This window comes from Staurois parvus, unplaced genomic scaffold, assembly GCF_062004578.1.
Source record: "Staurois parvus isolate SC_StPar_1 unplaced genomic scaffold, SC_StPar_1.0 ptg000002l, whole genome shotgun sequence".
NCBI lineage: Eukaryota > Metazoa > Chordata > Amphibia > Anura > Ranidae > Staurois > Staurois parvus.
The window spans coordinates 1,207,469-1,222,352 of NW_028317798.1; the positions used below are offsets into that span (position 1 = coordinate 1,207,469).

General features: G+C 39.7%; 1 protein-coding gene across 1 annotated transcript in view; it reads left to right on the forward strand.

Annotated features, from left to right (window-relative positions):
- LOC149474723 (steroidogenic factor 1-like) overlaps nucleotides 1-8,942 on the forward strand; it is a 268,368-nt gene extending 259,426 nt beyond the window's left edge. Inside the window, exon 7 of the mRNA XM_089668814.1 lies at nucleotides 8,188-8,942. Within this exon, the coding sequence (XP_089524940.1) occupies nucleotides 8,188-8,435 (248 nt within the window). The 3' untranslated portion in view covers nucleotides 8,436-8,942. The remainder of the gene's footprint in view (nucleotides 1-8,187) is intronic.
- The last annotated feature ends 5,942 nt before the right edge of the window (nucleotides 8,943-14,884 follow it).

The window sequence follows — 14,884 nt, forward strand, 5'->3', positions numbered from 1 at the left end:
ATACAAACATTTATAGGTATTAACACCAGGGTTAGTTGTTTAGGGAATATCTGATTGCCTGTTTGGGGATCCGGAAGGAAGTTTTTTCCCACTGTAGACAATTGGATCATGCTTTACTGGGTTATTTATGCCTTCCTCTGGATCAACTGTGGTTATAGGATAGTGTACATGGAGGTTGTCTTTGTTTTTTCTTCACTATTGGTTGAACTGGATAGACTTGCCTTTTTTTTCCAACCTGACTACCTATGTAATTATGTAACGTGGGGAGGGTACTTTTCTGATGGAGCAAGAGTTTCTTTCTCACATCCCTGGTCCAGTGGATATAGGAGTCTGTGGGGAGGACTTAATCATAATCTGAAAACCCCATTTATGACAAGGGGGCCCCAGCTATCGGCCCTTCTTCCCTGCGTTAATGAGCAAGGGGCACTCATTCACAAAAGAAAATGTACAAAATAATAATAAAAGAATCCATAATGTTAAAAAATCTAACGTTAAACATATTGTCCAGCTATATCATTTTATTGTCATTCACAATGTTAAATGCCTTGATGACACAAACACAACAACCATCAGGTAAACCTTTCCTGGTAAAAAGGAAAGGTGGTGGTATCTGTCTCTATGTGAGAAGTGATCTCAGAGCAAGTGTGAAAGGGGACCTAGTTTATAGAGAGTGTGATGAGGGTGAAGCATTATGGGTGAAACTGCTCATGGGGGTGCATACTACAAAGGTAACCATTGGAGTTTGTTATAGGCCTCCCAGTGTTAATGAGGAGGTGGAGACTCAGCTCCTTGCACAGATCGAAAGGGCTGGGACAGTGATAATAATGGGGGATTTGAACTGAAATTGACTGGAGTAATGGTACTGCAGGAACAGTTAAAGGCCAGAAATTTATAAACCTACTACAGGACAATTTTATGGTACAGTTCATAGAGGCCCCAACTAGGAATGATGCTCTGCTGGACCTGGTAATCTCCAACCATGCAGAACTTATTATGAATGTCCATATAAAAGAACATCTGGGTAGCAGTGACCATAACATGATTTCATTTATTGTTAGCTGTAAACAACAAGCACATACGGGAAAAATAAAAACGCTCAATTTTAAGAGAGCTAATTTTCCAAGGCTGAGAGCTGCTCTCCAAGACTTAGACTGGGAGGGAATATTGGCATTGATGAACACAACACAGAAATGGGACTTCTTCAAAAAGACTATGTGAACTCACTGCAAAATATATTTCCATGGGCAACAAGTTTAAAAGGCTAAAAATCAAACCTATGTGGCTTACGGCCAAAATTAAAAAAGCAATAGCTAATAAGAAAAGAGCTTGTATTAAATATAAAAATGAAGGAAAGCTATCATCATTTAAACATTACAAAGAATATAACAGAATATGCAAAAAGGAAATAAAGGCCGCAAAAATTGAAAATGAATGACAGATTGCAAAAGATAGCAGGACAAACCGAAAACTTTTTCAAATATATTAATAGTAAAAAGGTCAGGACCGAGCATGTAGGCCCTTTACACAATAATCTAGAGTGGGTGACTGGAGACAAAGAGAAGGCAAATTTATTAAATACCTTCTTCAGCTCTGTGTATACAAAGGAGCATGAGGGAGCTCTTGTCTATAATGGGCATGGTATTGACACAGCTCCAGATGATCCACATTGGTTCACAATTGATATGATCTTAAAATATTTAGACAGAATAAAAGTGAATAAAGCACCTGGACCAGACGGCATACACCCACGGGTCCTTAAAGAATTGAGCTCTGTCATTTCAAAGCCATTGATTCTAATTTTTAGGAACTCTTTAACCACTTGAGCTCCAGAGGATTTACCCTTAAATGACCAGGCCTCTTTTTGCTACTCGGCGCTGCACTTATTCAACTGATAATTGCGCGGTCATGCAATGCTGCACCCAAACAAAATTTACGTTCTTTTTTTCACACAAATAGAGCTTTCTTTTGGTGTAATTTGATCACCTGTGCGCTTTTTATTTTTCACGCTATAAACAAAAAAAGGCCAAAAATTTTGCCAAAAAACAATATTTTTTACTTTCAGCAATAAAAAATATATAGTAAACTCAAAGTTGGTTATTAATTTAGGCCAAAATGTATTCTGCTACATGTTTTTGGTAAAAAAAATCCCAATAAGTGTATATTGATTGCTTTGCGTGGAAGTTATAGCGTCTACAATCTATGGTATAAATACTGCAATTTACGCCATTTTTCTGCTATACAGTGCTGCGCTAGTTTAACGGACAATTGCGTGGTCATGCAATACGGTACATAAATGAAATTTACATCCTTTTTTTTCCCACAAATTGAGCTTTCTTTCGGTGGTATTTGATCGCCTGTGCGGTTTTTATTTTTTGCGCTATAAAAAAAAAGGCTGACAATTTTTAGGAAAAAAAAACAATATTTTGGACTATTTGCTATAAAACATGTCCAGTAAAAAAAAAATGCAAAAATCAAATTTAGTCATAAATTTCTGCCAAAATGCATTCTGCGACATGTCTTTGCTGAAAAAAATCCCAATACGTCTAAATTAATTGGTTTACGTGAAATTTATAGCGTTTACAAATGGCGGGAAAGATACTGGGATTTTTAATTTTTATTTATACTAATAATGGCGCCGATCAGCGAATTACGGCAGCGATCAGGGACTTATGGCAGAGACCAGCGACTTATGGCGGGACTGCGGCGGACATTTTGACACTGGGGGGGAACTGACTTGGGGTCACTGACATCCCCAGTGACACCAATACAGTGATCAGTGAAAAAAAAACACTGAAACTGTACTAATGTCACTGGGGAGGAAGGGGTTAACATTTTTAGGAGTTTACTGTGTAAGGGGAGTGTTTTACTAGGGGGCGGGGGGGTGTGCTGGATGGGGGGAGAGAGGGGGGAGCTGATCGAGGGAGAGAAATTCTTCTCTCCCTCTTCAGCTTGTCGGGGAACTGTCACAGAGCAGGCTGTGTGTAAACAATGTGATGACAGCTCATCGCAGGAAAACGGCCGGTAAAAACCGGCCGTGACCCGGCGGCTGACACCCGCTGCGGACACCCGCATGACAGGCAGGGGGGCGCGCGTGTTTTGCGGGGTACCTGTTTTGCGGGGTCCGTTTTAAAACTTCGTTTTGCCTACCAGTACCGCCCTGCCACCGTACATGTACAGTGGCTGGGCGGCATGCGGTTAATGACTGGCATAGTACCACTGGACTGGAAGGCCAATGTGGTGCCTATACTTAAAAAAGGGTCAAAATCTTTACCAAGTAATTATAGACCTGTTAGTTTAACTTCTATAGTTGGGAAGATAGTGAAGAGTTTAATAAAAGACCACATAGATGAGTTCTTGCTGGAAAAAAATATTTTAAGCAAAAGAAGGCATGGATTCATGAAAGACAGAAGTTGTCAAACAAATCTGATTTCTTTTTATGAGGAGGTGAGCAAAACCTTGGTCAGATGGGTGGCAGTGGACGTGGTATACTTGGATTTTGCAAAAGCATTTGACATATTTCCTCACACACGGCTAATGTGTAAGGTAAAGTCTACAGGCTTGGAAAAATCCGTATGTTAATGGATAGAAAACTGGCTAAAAGATCGTATTCAGAGAGTAGTGGTTAATGATTCATACTCTGAATGGTCTAGGGTTGTCAGTGGTGTACCCCAAGGTTCAGTGTTGGGACCCTTACTTTTTAATATATTTATAAACAATATAGGGTCTGGGATTAAAATACTATTTTAGTCTTTGCAGATGACTCCAAGCTTTGCAGTGGAATAACGTCCTTACAGGATGTCTCCAACTTACAAGCCGACCTCAATACACTGTTTAATAGGGCAACTATGTGGCAAATGAGGATAATGTTGATAAATGTAATGTTATGCACTTGGGGGCTAAGAATATGCATGCATCATACATACTAGGGGGAGTAGAACTCGGGGAATTAATGGTGGAGGAGGATCTGGGAGTTCTGGTAGATCACAAGCTTAATAATGGCATGCAATGCCAAGCTGCAGTTTCTTAAGTGAGCAAAATCCACTCTTGTATTAATAGAGGTATAGACTCCAGAGAGAGAGATATCATATTACCCCTGTACAAATCATTATTAATACCTCATCTGGAATATGCAGTTCAGTTTTGGGCACCAATTCACAAATGAAAACATTGGGGAACTGGAGAAAGTACAGAGAAGGGCAACCAAACTGATAAGAGGCATGGAGGAGCTCAGCTATGAGGAAAGAGTAGAGGAACTGAATTTATTCTCTCTTGAGAAGAGGAGATTAACCTCCCTGGCGGTATGATTATTTCAGATTTTTGGTGCTGAAAGCGGTACCATTTTTTTGCATGGAAATATGTATTTTTTTTATTGTAGGCTGTAATTTTTAGGAAAAACTCACTGAAATCTGTCCGAAAAAGAGTCTAGTAAACATCCTGGGTATGATAAAATTTGAAACACAAAATCATAAATTATAATTTAATAAATAATCATAAAAATAATATAAAAATAATAAAAAATTTAATTCAATAATATAATCAAACCAAAAACACTGAAATGTGAAATAGAGCGCCAAGTTCGCACATTGCTGAGCTCAGTCGCAAAATCGTTTTCAGTTTCTGATGACGAATTTCCCCACGAATCATTATCACTCAATTCTGTAAGTGGTTCTGATTTACTATCGCTGTTCTCTAGCTGATCTAAACCGCTTTTGACCTAAAGGGACACTTTTTGGACGCCATGGACATTTCTCAGTTTCCAGGCAGAAAGAACAGACAAAATGCAGGCAGGGCACAGGACAAAGCACTCGGGACAAAATGTATGTGAAATAGGTTGAAACAGCAATGTTTTACTGTGTAAAATGAAAAAAAAAAAAAATGACATTTTTTAAAATTTTTAAATTTCCCGCCGCCGGCGGCGGCGGCCCCCGTACGTCCCGACGTCACAGGGACAGGACACAGAAGCCGGATGCCGGCATCGGCCGGAGGAGATGGCCGGGAACGCTGCAGGGGACACATCGTGGGAGCGCAGGGTAAGGTAAGTGAAGAATACATGCCGGAGCAGAGCCGCATGGTATTCCCGAGTGTAGCTCGGGGTTACCGCTTTTGGTACTGAAATGTTACCCCGAGCTACACTCGGGAATACCGCCAGGGAGGTTAAGGGGGATATGATCAACATGTATAAATACATCAGCGGTTCATATAGTGAACTCGGTGTAGAGTTATTCACCCTGAGGTCATTACAGAGGACAAGAGGGTACTCTACGTCTGGAGGAAAAGAAATGTATTCTCCAAACACGGAAATGTTTCTTTACAGTAAGAGCTGTGAAAATGTGGAATAGACTCCCTAAAGAGTTGGTTCTGGCCAGCTCAGTGGATTGCCTTAAAAAAGGCCTGTATTCTTTCTTGGATACACAGAATATAATTGGATACTAATATTTATAGGTAAAGTTGATCCAGGGAATATCCGATTGTCTCTCGGGGATCAGGAAGGAATTTTGTTCCCTGCAGGAGCAAATTGATTCATGCTTTGCTGGGTTTTTTTGCCTTCCTCTGGATCAACTGTGGGTATAGGATTATAACTTTTTTTTTTAATGGTTGAACTGGATGGACATTTGTCTTTTTTCAGCCAGACTAACTATGTAACCGGTGTTGACAATCCTCACCCAAGGGACTCTTGCTACAAATGGCAGCTCCATGAATGTCAGAAAACTGGTCAGCTGATGTCATTGACCAAATATAGAGGATGGACAGCTGACAACAGATGCTCCATAGTAAGCCTATGGGTGACATCATTACCAAGGCTCTGCTTCTCTCCTCTTCCCTAAAGCCAGTGCTGGAGAGATTATGTGATCAGACCGGAGCAACTTCAGAATAGGTAAGTATATACTGTAGATCTTTCCTTTTACATGATAGATGGAATAGGCATAGAATGGGAGTGGGAGTAGATTTAAGCTTGGTTAGGTTTTGACTTACTTTACACAGAATACCTGCTTTTCCCCTGTTGCAGTTATGAAATTATCTCAAATCTTGTTCCTCCCCAGCCAGTTGGACAATGAAAGAAAAAGCAATATACTGATTAGCTCATTTTGCTGTCACTTTGGTCTCTCCTACTTATTAGTATGTCCAATGTTAACACATTAGAACTGCAATACCACTGCCCAGCTCCTTGTACTTCTTTTCCTTGCCCCAGACTTTGCTCTGCTGTACAGGGGAGGCATGAAAATTTGTCTACTTACATTGCTTGCATAAAAAATAATTATATATTAAAATAGAGGGTAGAGGAGAACCTCCTGCGCTGCCAAGAAAGAACCTATCTGCAAACGAAGTAGCTGCTAACACCCCGCTCTAATAGTTAAGTGGAACACAATAAATGAAAAAATGGTGCAGTGCTACCCCACAGTGATTAAACATTGAAAGAATCAATAAATCAGTGAATCATATAATAAAAAACATAAAGATTAAAAGTGCACATAACCCACAAACCGCAAAGAAATTCCCATGATAGAAGGGCCCTGAGGAAGTCACAAGTCACGTGATACGTGACGCAACACGTAGGACAGAAGTGTGGTGGCGTCATTACGGTATGGACAGCAGTCGCCATCTTGGTACTCCTAACCTCATACACCCTATGCTGTTTAATACAGTGAATGCTTGCTGGGTCTGTGGACCCAATTTTTTATTGTGAGTAGGTTTTCGTCTTTCTTTATCTATTAAAAATTGAATTACTACACTATGGAAGTCTTTCTGTGATCCCCTGTTTATGAGCATTTTGGAGGTGGAGGAGGTGATTTAAAGCCAGGATCATTGATTGCTGCATATTATAGAGAGGTATCTTCTGTTTGCCCTGTGAGTGGAATTCATCAGGCTGAGAATCATCCAGCTACGTTTATGCTTTATAACCCTTTGTGGGTCGCAGTATGGAGGTGAGCGCACACACTAGGCGGTAAAGGATCATTTGATTGTTTTGTGATCACTGTTGGTTCACGTGTTTGAAGATACACATTTCGTCTTGATTGGAATATCGATTAAATATTTTCTCCTGCACTTGGGACTTTTATGCGTTTGGGATTGTGTTTTTTGTGTTTGGACACTTTGTACGTCATTTGTTTTTTTTTCCTAAATTTCAAATTTATATTTATATATTGGGACACTTATGTTTGTATTTATATATTTTTTCCACATATCAATCACTAATAGGTCACAACGATTTTGTTAACACAATTTCTGGTAGTGATTGTTTCACTGCACTATTTGTGTTGTTTGTCACATTTATTCCAGGTTATCACGGCTTTGTGATTTTTCTTTATATTTCTTTTTGCACATTTAAGTTGTTCCTTGTATGTCACTTTTACCATTAATAGAGCAGTATACATGCACTTTGTTTATATCTTCTATCATGGGAATTTCTTTGCGATTTGTGGGTTATGTGCACATTTAATCCTTATGTTCTTTTATATATGATTCACTCATTTGATTCTTTCATTGTTTAATCACTGTGGAGTAGCGCTGCACCATTGTTTCAATTATATATTAAAATAAAGCTGCATTAAATTGTGTTTCATATATCTATTTGGAGTTTAACTTTAAAAGCATGACATTAAAAAACAAAACAAAAAACAAAATACATACTCATCTAGCTGGATGCAGCATCAACCTGATGCTGCATCTGTCCCCCACTGCTTTTAAGACTGAGAACTGGGCAATCAAGAACCTCTGATCGCTTAGTTCTTGGTCTTTAGTGAGCAAAGAGCTGGTACCTTTCACTCTTCCCCTCCAATGCTCACTGAAACATTGGGCTGTGGAGGGGGTGGGAACGGCTGGTTCAGTCTCTCAGCGGCTAGCTGAGAGGCTGAGCCAACTGCTGGTCTAGGGATCTGGGTGGAACCCAACCATATGGTAAGGATCTTTTCAGAGCCTGGACTGGTCTGTGATGTCAGCCGACAGTGAGCTTTAGCCGACTGTCAGCTAAAACTGGGTCACACAAGTGCAGAACATAGTGCATTCCATCCATAGGAGAAGTTGGCCAAAAAAAGCTTAGTCCAAATTTCTCCTTCTAATATTAATAACAGTGGAATGAGACATATACAGGTGGATTAAAGAGAGACTTTTCTGAATTTCATGAGTTTTACAAAGTGATTGTGCACAGTTTATTTACTGATGTCTGACTACCTTTTTATTGATTTGCAGATGAAAAGTTCCTTGAAAACCACAGCTTGGCAAAAAGTGCTCAAGAGAAAGTCAATTCTGCCCTCATGGAATACACAATGTGCCACTATCCTCATTGTACAGACAAGTATCGCCTTCTTCTGCTGAGACTAGCAGAAATCCGATCCATAAGCATGCAAGCAGAAGAGTACCTCTACCACAAGCACCTTAGCGGAGAAGTTCCTTGCAACAATTTATTAATTGAAATGCTCCATGCTAAGCGAGCCTGAATGGACTTGTACAGAAGTGACTTTATGCTGTAGCCTTCAAGACGTTGCTGGACTTAAACCAGAGACTCTGCAGGGAGTGAGATCATTTTTATTATAGCTGCCTGCCCAGAAAAAAAAATCTTCAGTGATGTATTTAATCTATAGTATTGGAAAGTTTCAGATTTATTTTACTATAATTGTGGATCTTCACTGAGTGGTATTATATGTAATAACTTTTTAATATGCCATAATTGCTTGTGTTTTGGTTCATGACAATCTAAACGCTTTTTAACATTATGTGAAAAAAAACAACTGAATTTGTGGGTAACCTCTATGTACGTTTATTTTAAATAGTCTTGCGATAACTTTTGTTCAATTTGAAAACTGTTCCAAAATTATGCCTTATTTGTTTGATCAATTATGATAAGGTTGTAAAGTCCATTTGTGAATGTCAGTTTGGATCAGCAAATTAACCTTTAAACTCCAAGGGTTTAAGAAATAAAGACAGCTACTGTGTTATTCTCTAAAGCATGAATCTTACGCTTTATTGTGATGAATAGAGATACCATACAAATTATGATGAGAACAGGACTAAAGGAATCAAAAAGACCTCCAAGCAAATCAATATGTGACACAGAAAAACCTGCTTAGAACAGGAGGTATTTACATGTCTAAATCCATTACATATAAAAAATAAGAGGGTTATTCCTCATTTCAGGACAGTTGGTAGAATCATACTATTGTAATGAATTTGCAATTCATGCTTGATGACTCAGTAAAAGGAGATTAAGCATTCCATATATTAACTTATGGGGTAATATTCAGATAGTTCCTTATTTCAGTTAGTAAGGTTAAATAAAGCCACCAGGCCATTCATTTCAACACGTGTGTGTTTGTATGTCATGAATTCCCAAATCCCTTTATATTGTGTTCATTGAGAAACACATTTTACATTTGTTATGAAGCTGATACCACGAACTGTGGAAGGGAGATTCAAGTGGCTGTAAAGGCTCAAGGTTTTTTACCTTCATGTATTCTATGCATGAAGGTAAAAAACCTGCTTTGTGCAGCATCCCCCCCCAGCCCCCCCAATACCTAAACCCCCTCTCGATCCAGTGATGTGCACTCTCTTGGCTATCCCGTGACTCCCTCTCCTCACTGAATGAGACAACAGAGGGAGCTCCCGCTGCTGTCAGTAACAGCCAGTGAGCCAATGAGAAGAGAGAGTGGGCGGGGTTGAGTCATGCCCCTGTGTGTGAATGGACAAATGGAGCAGCGGCTGGGGAATGTGCGTTCTTTGGTGCCCTCATAGAAAGCTGCTTGCTGTGAGAACACCCAACAGGAGGGAGGGGCCAGAAGCACTGGTGGGGGATCCAAGAAGAGGATGATCTGGGCTGCTCTGTGCAAAACCACTGCAGAGAGCAGGTAAGTATAGACATGTGTGTTATTTTTTTTTAAATGTAAGACTTTAGAATCACTTTAAACTGTTTTGTGTCCAGCTTCATTGTGAGGCCACATGTCTTGTTCTGAGACTTTGGGTTAAACCATTTTCTCCCAAAACTCAAGTCACCATGTAGCTAAATCTGTCTGTCCATTTTTTGGACTAATAAGCAGAAAATAGCTTGGGAGGAGCCACTTCCCCTTGGAATATGTAACAGTGCAAAACAAATGTACATTCGGTAGGAGCATTGATTTTTTTTAAAGCACTGACATTTACAAAGGAATCATTATTTTAAATTGCAGGAAAAGTACATTTTTCTTTTGGTTTCTAGTTAAAAAAAATAGAAAAGATAATGCCATATAGTCCCCCTCCCCCCACAAAAAAAAAAAAACTTACTAGACCCTGGTATGGATGGAAGGGGGATCCTCATGCTTGTTAATTTAGCAAAAAATAAAAACCCCAGTGGTGATTAAATACCACCAAAAGAAAGCTCTAGTTGTGTGAAGAAAATTATAAAATGTTAGTTTGGGTACAATGTTGTATGACTGCACAATTGTCATTCAAAGTGTGAGAGCGCTGAAACCTGAAAAATGGCCTGGGCAGGAAGGGGATAAAAGTGCCTTGTATGGAAGCGGTTAAAGCTTCCTCTCTTGAGTAAATACCATTTTTATTGCTTGATAATAGTATGCCAGCTTTGCTAGCTGCAGCTTGGCATTGCATGCTTTTGCTGATTCTGTGGTCTGCAAAGACCCTCACTTCTTATTCCATCTTCAATTCCACCAGAAGATCTCCTGCTAATATTTTGCATACATATTTTTAGCCTCCAAATGAATAACTTTATTTTTTTCTTTTTTTTTTTTCCAAAAATACTATTATTAGAAAAAGTAAGGCATATCAATGTACATACAAATACGGATCACAGTCCGAACATAGACACAACATGTAGCATCCCGTTTCGCAGACGGGCCATGGGTTTAAACTGCAGTACAAACTGAGGTGAGATATACAGTTACAAGAAAAAGTATGTGAACCATATGCATATTTTATTCTTATTTTTGCTTTAGATAAACATTATTGGAACATTTCATTCACATACTGTATCATTATATCAAATGTATATAGCAAACCAGCAGATACAAAGAGTATAATAGATAAGTCGATATAGGTATATTGATTACTGACCTATTTACTTGTGAGCCCTCATGTTAAGGGAATGTGAAGTGTTGGGTAAGGATAGCACATGATGATGTGTATGTTATTATTTGTGTGTCCATTTCAGGAGCGTGTGAGCCACGTGAAATTAGTCACACCTGTATGAGAGATTAAATGCTATATTTTGTTGGGGATATATGAATGATGAAAGCGTACAAAAGGTGTGAGATAAAGAGAAGTCAGAAAGGAGAATAGTTAGAGAAGGAGATGTAGAGTGAGCTAGTGGGGGGGGGGGATATGAGATAAAAAAAAAGAGGGGGTGGAGAATGGGTAAGGAGTAAAGGGGATGTTAGAATGGGTAGTTGCGGATACAATGAATCACATCATTTTGTACGAGCCAGAAAGATAGTCATATAGCTTGGGATGCAATATGTGCAAGATCATTCAATGGGGCAACACGTGGGTCAAGAACCCGAAAGGCAGGACACGATGCCGAGTCTCAGCCCATTCAAATGTGCATCAAATGCGTCTTCGGTGGACAGGGTGTTCCCTAGTACAGCATTGTGTCTAATCATTCAGTCAGGGGCTGTTCATGCACTAATAGGTGATAGGTAGTGGTGGTTTTGAAATGACTCCAACAAGCCCATGTCTTTCTGAATCTCTCGGGATGTTCTTTTGCTACAGAAATCAATTCCTCCATTTCCTCAATTTTGTTGATCCTAGCAAACCATTCTCGAATAGTGGGAACATGTGTTGAGCACCAGTGGACTGGGATACATTGTTTTGCCGCATTTACCATGTGCATGGCGAGTGATTTACGGTATGTCCTAAATGGAAGTGTGGAGTGGTGGAGCAAGAATTGTGTGGGGGAGAGGTTTAGGGAGTACGTAGTTACTTGTGTGATTATGGATTGGATTTTCCCCCAGAAAGGCTGTAGCATTGGGCAGTCCCACCAGATATGCAAGAGTCTACCCATCGCCTGGTGACAACTCCAACACGAATCTGAGATGTTAGGTTCAAATTTGTGAAGCAGGGACAGAACTCTGTACCATCTAGAATATAGTTTAAAGTTGTTTTCTTGTGTGGAGACACATATGGACCCTTTGTGTATATGTTCATAAATGTGATCCCAGTCTTCCGGCGATAGTTGGAGTTGTAAGTCAGAGCTCCAGCCCTTGCAAGCTTTCCTAGACAGAAGGTCAAACACGAATCTGAGATGTTAAGGTCAAATTTGTGAAGCAGGGACGGAACTCTGTACCATATAGAATATAGTTTAAAGTTGTTTTCTTGTGTGGAGACACATATGGACCCTTTGTGTATATATTCATAAATGTGATCCCAGTCTTCTGGTGATAGTTGGAGTTGTAAGTAAGATCTCCAGGCCTTGCAAGCTTTCCTAGATGGAAGGTCAATGGTGTTTTCGAGGCATGTGTATAGCTTAAATATAACATGTCTCTGGGGAGAGTCTGTTGAGCAAAGTTTTTCGAATGGGGTGAGTGGTCTAGTATAATCTTTTAGATGTGAGGAGCTATGTATAAAGTGGTGGAGCTGTCTGTACATCCACGTTGTCAGGGTTAGGGATGGCCATTTGTTCAGAAGGAGGTCTCTGGGTAAGAACGTCTCATCTTTGAAAAGTTGATGCAAATTCAAATTGTCTGTGGGGTTAGACCCGGAGAGAAAGGCAGGAGACATATCAGGGGGGAAGTCTGGGTTCATTTTGATAGGAGACAACAGAGGGAGCACCCCGCCCTCCCCTCCTGGGCCAGGGGTGGAAGAGAAACCTGTTTTCTGACGTGTATGATGATAACACGATAGAGTGGGGCCTATAAGAAGGTGTTCCCTGAACTCAGACGGAATATGGGAATTTTTCAGCCAAGGGGAGGTGGCGAGCGGGGTCCCCGAAAATGCAGCTTCCAAATTAACCCAAGCCTTACAGTTGCGGTTTGTAGACCAATCTACTATTCTTGCCATGTGACAGGCTCTGTAGTAGCGGGTGATATCAGGTAGTCCAATACCTCAGCTCGTCTTAGGCATGGTAAGTTGTTCAAAACCGATTCTGGGGCATTTATTACACCATAGAAATGAGGTACATAATGTTTTATAGGACTTAAAGAAGGAATTAGGCAGTTTGATTGGAATAGTTTGCATCAGGTATAGTAGTCTAGGAAGCACGTTCATTTTGAGGATAGCTGCTCTGCCAAACCAAGAGAAAAATTTTGTGATAGCCTAATGGAGGCAATTAAACCAATGCTTTTTATCATTCTTTAACATGTGAGTGGCCTGGTATTATTTATAATACTACACATGGTATTAGCAATATCACATTATAGTATATATTTTTTTCTCTCTTGCACCGCTGTGGAGTTCATATGAGTGAGTGGAATCACCAAGCCTTGCAAAGCAGATAAGGAGTTCTGGAGGATATAGAGGGGGTTTAGGATCCCTTAAATTCTAAAAGGTGCAAAACTCACCAACATCTGGTGAGAGCGGTTGATTTTGATTTCACACTGGTGGATGGTGGAAGCACTTTTTATTTGGGAGAAGATATTTATATCAAGATTCTTTTTGGGATGAAAGGACTTTTGTAAAAATAATTTTGGTGGACACAAGTTTATTCAAATATTTTTTTGGACACTGTATTTAATTAGTTATTTCACAATATTTTATAATTGATTTTTAATATCATATTGAATGAGAAGGTTTTTTGGATTTACGCTGTTTATATTATTTTTGTTATTTTGGTGTATTACACTGGTGCACAGCAGCAAATTTTCACCTATATTTTATACTGAAAGGGTTTCCTTGTGCGCTGGGGTTTTGTGCTATAACTATTATCAATAGAAAAATGGTTTGTCCCATGTCTGTAGATCTTTGGTGATTCTACGTAGGATGGGTAAAAAGTTTTTGACATAAAGTTCTGTAAGGTGAGTCGGTAATTGAATTCCTAAGTAAATGATGGCCTCAGACTGCCATGCGAAAGGAAAAGTTTGTTTTCGTCTGTCTGACCGTATCTTGGGTTAGGGAAACATTGAGGGCTTGGGATTTATTGAAGTTAATTTTAAAATTGGCCAAATACTGAAATAATTTGAAATCGTGTAGTACGTTAGGTAGCGTAATATGTGGGTCTGTCAGGAAAAGTAAGATGTCATCAGCAAAGGCCTCTATTTTGTGAATTTTGCCATTGATTAAAATTCCTTTGATGTTGTAATTTTGTTTAATGCAGTTCAAAAAAGGTTCCAACGTAAGAATGAATAGGAGGGGGGATAATGGACATCCCTTTCTGGTCCCATTGCTTATCGAAAAACTGTCTGAAAGGAGGCCATTGACTCTCACTTTAGCTGTTGGTGTTTTATATAAAGATATGATAAAGTTCAATAGACGTGGAGGAAGCCCAAGGCCAGTCAGAACGGCCTCCATGTAGTCCCATGCCAATCTGTCAAAGGCCTTCTCAGCGTCTAGAGAGAGGAAGAAGCCAGATTGTTTCTTCTGTGTCAACCAATGATGTACATTTATTGCCCTGATCATATTCTCTCTAGCCTCTCTACCGGGTACAAAGCCCACCTGGTCAGTGGAAATAATGGGGTCTATGATGCGTAGTAAACGATTGGCCAGTATTTTGGCAAAAATCTTTAAATCAATGTTCAGGAGGGAGATCGGACGATAGTTCATTGGCGATGTCTGGTCTTTGTTTTCTCTCAGTATAAGAGTGATGTGGGCTTCAGAAAGGTGGCGCATGGACTGTCCTGGGGTATCTAGTAAATTGAAGGCCTTAAGGAATGTGTGTGCGAGGATGTCTATGAAGGATTTGTAATATGTGGATATAAGTCCGTCTGGGCCCGGGCTTTTACCTGGTTTTAATTGTTTGATGTCCTGTTGT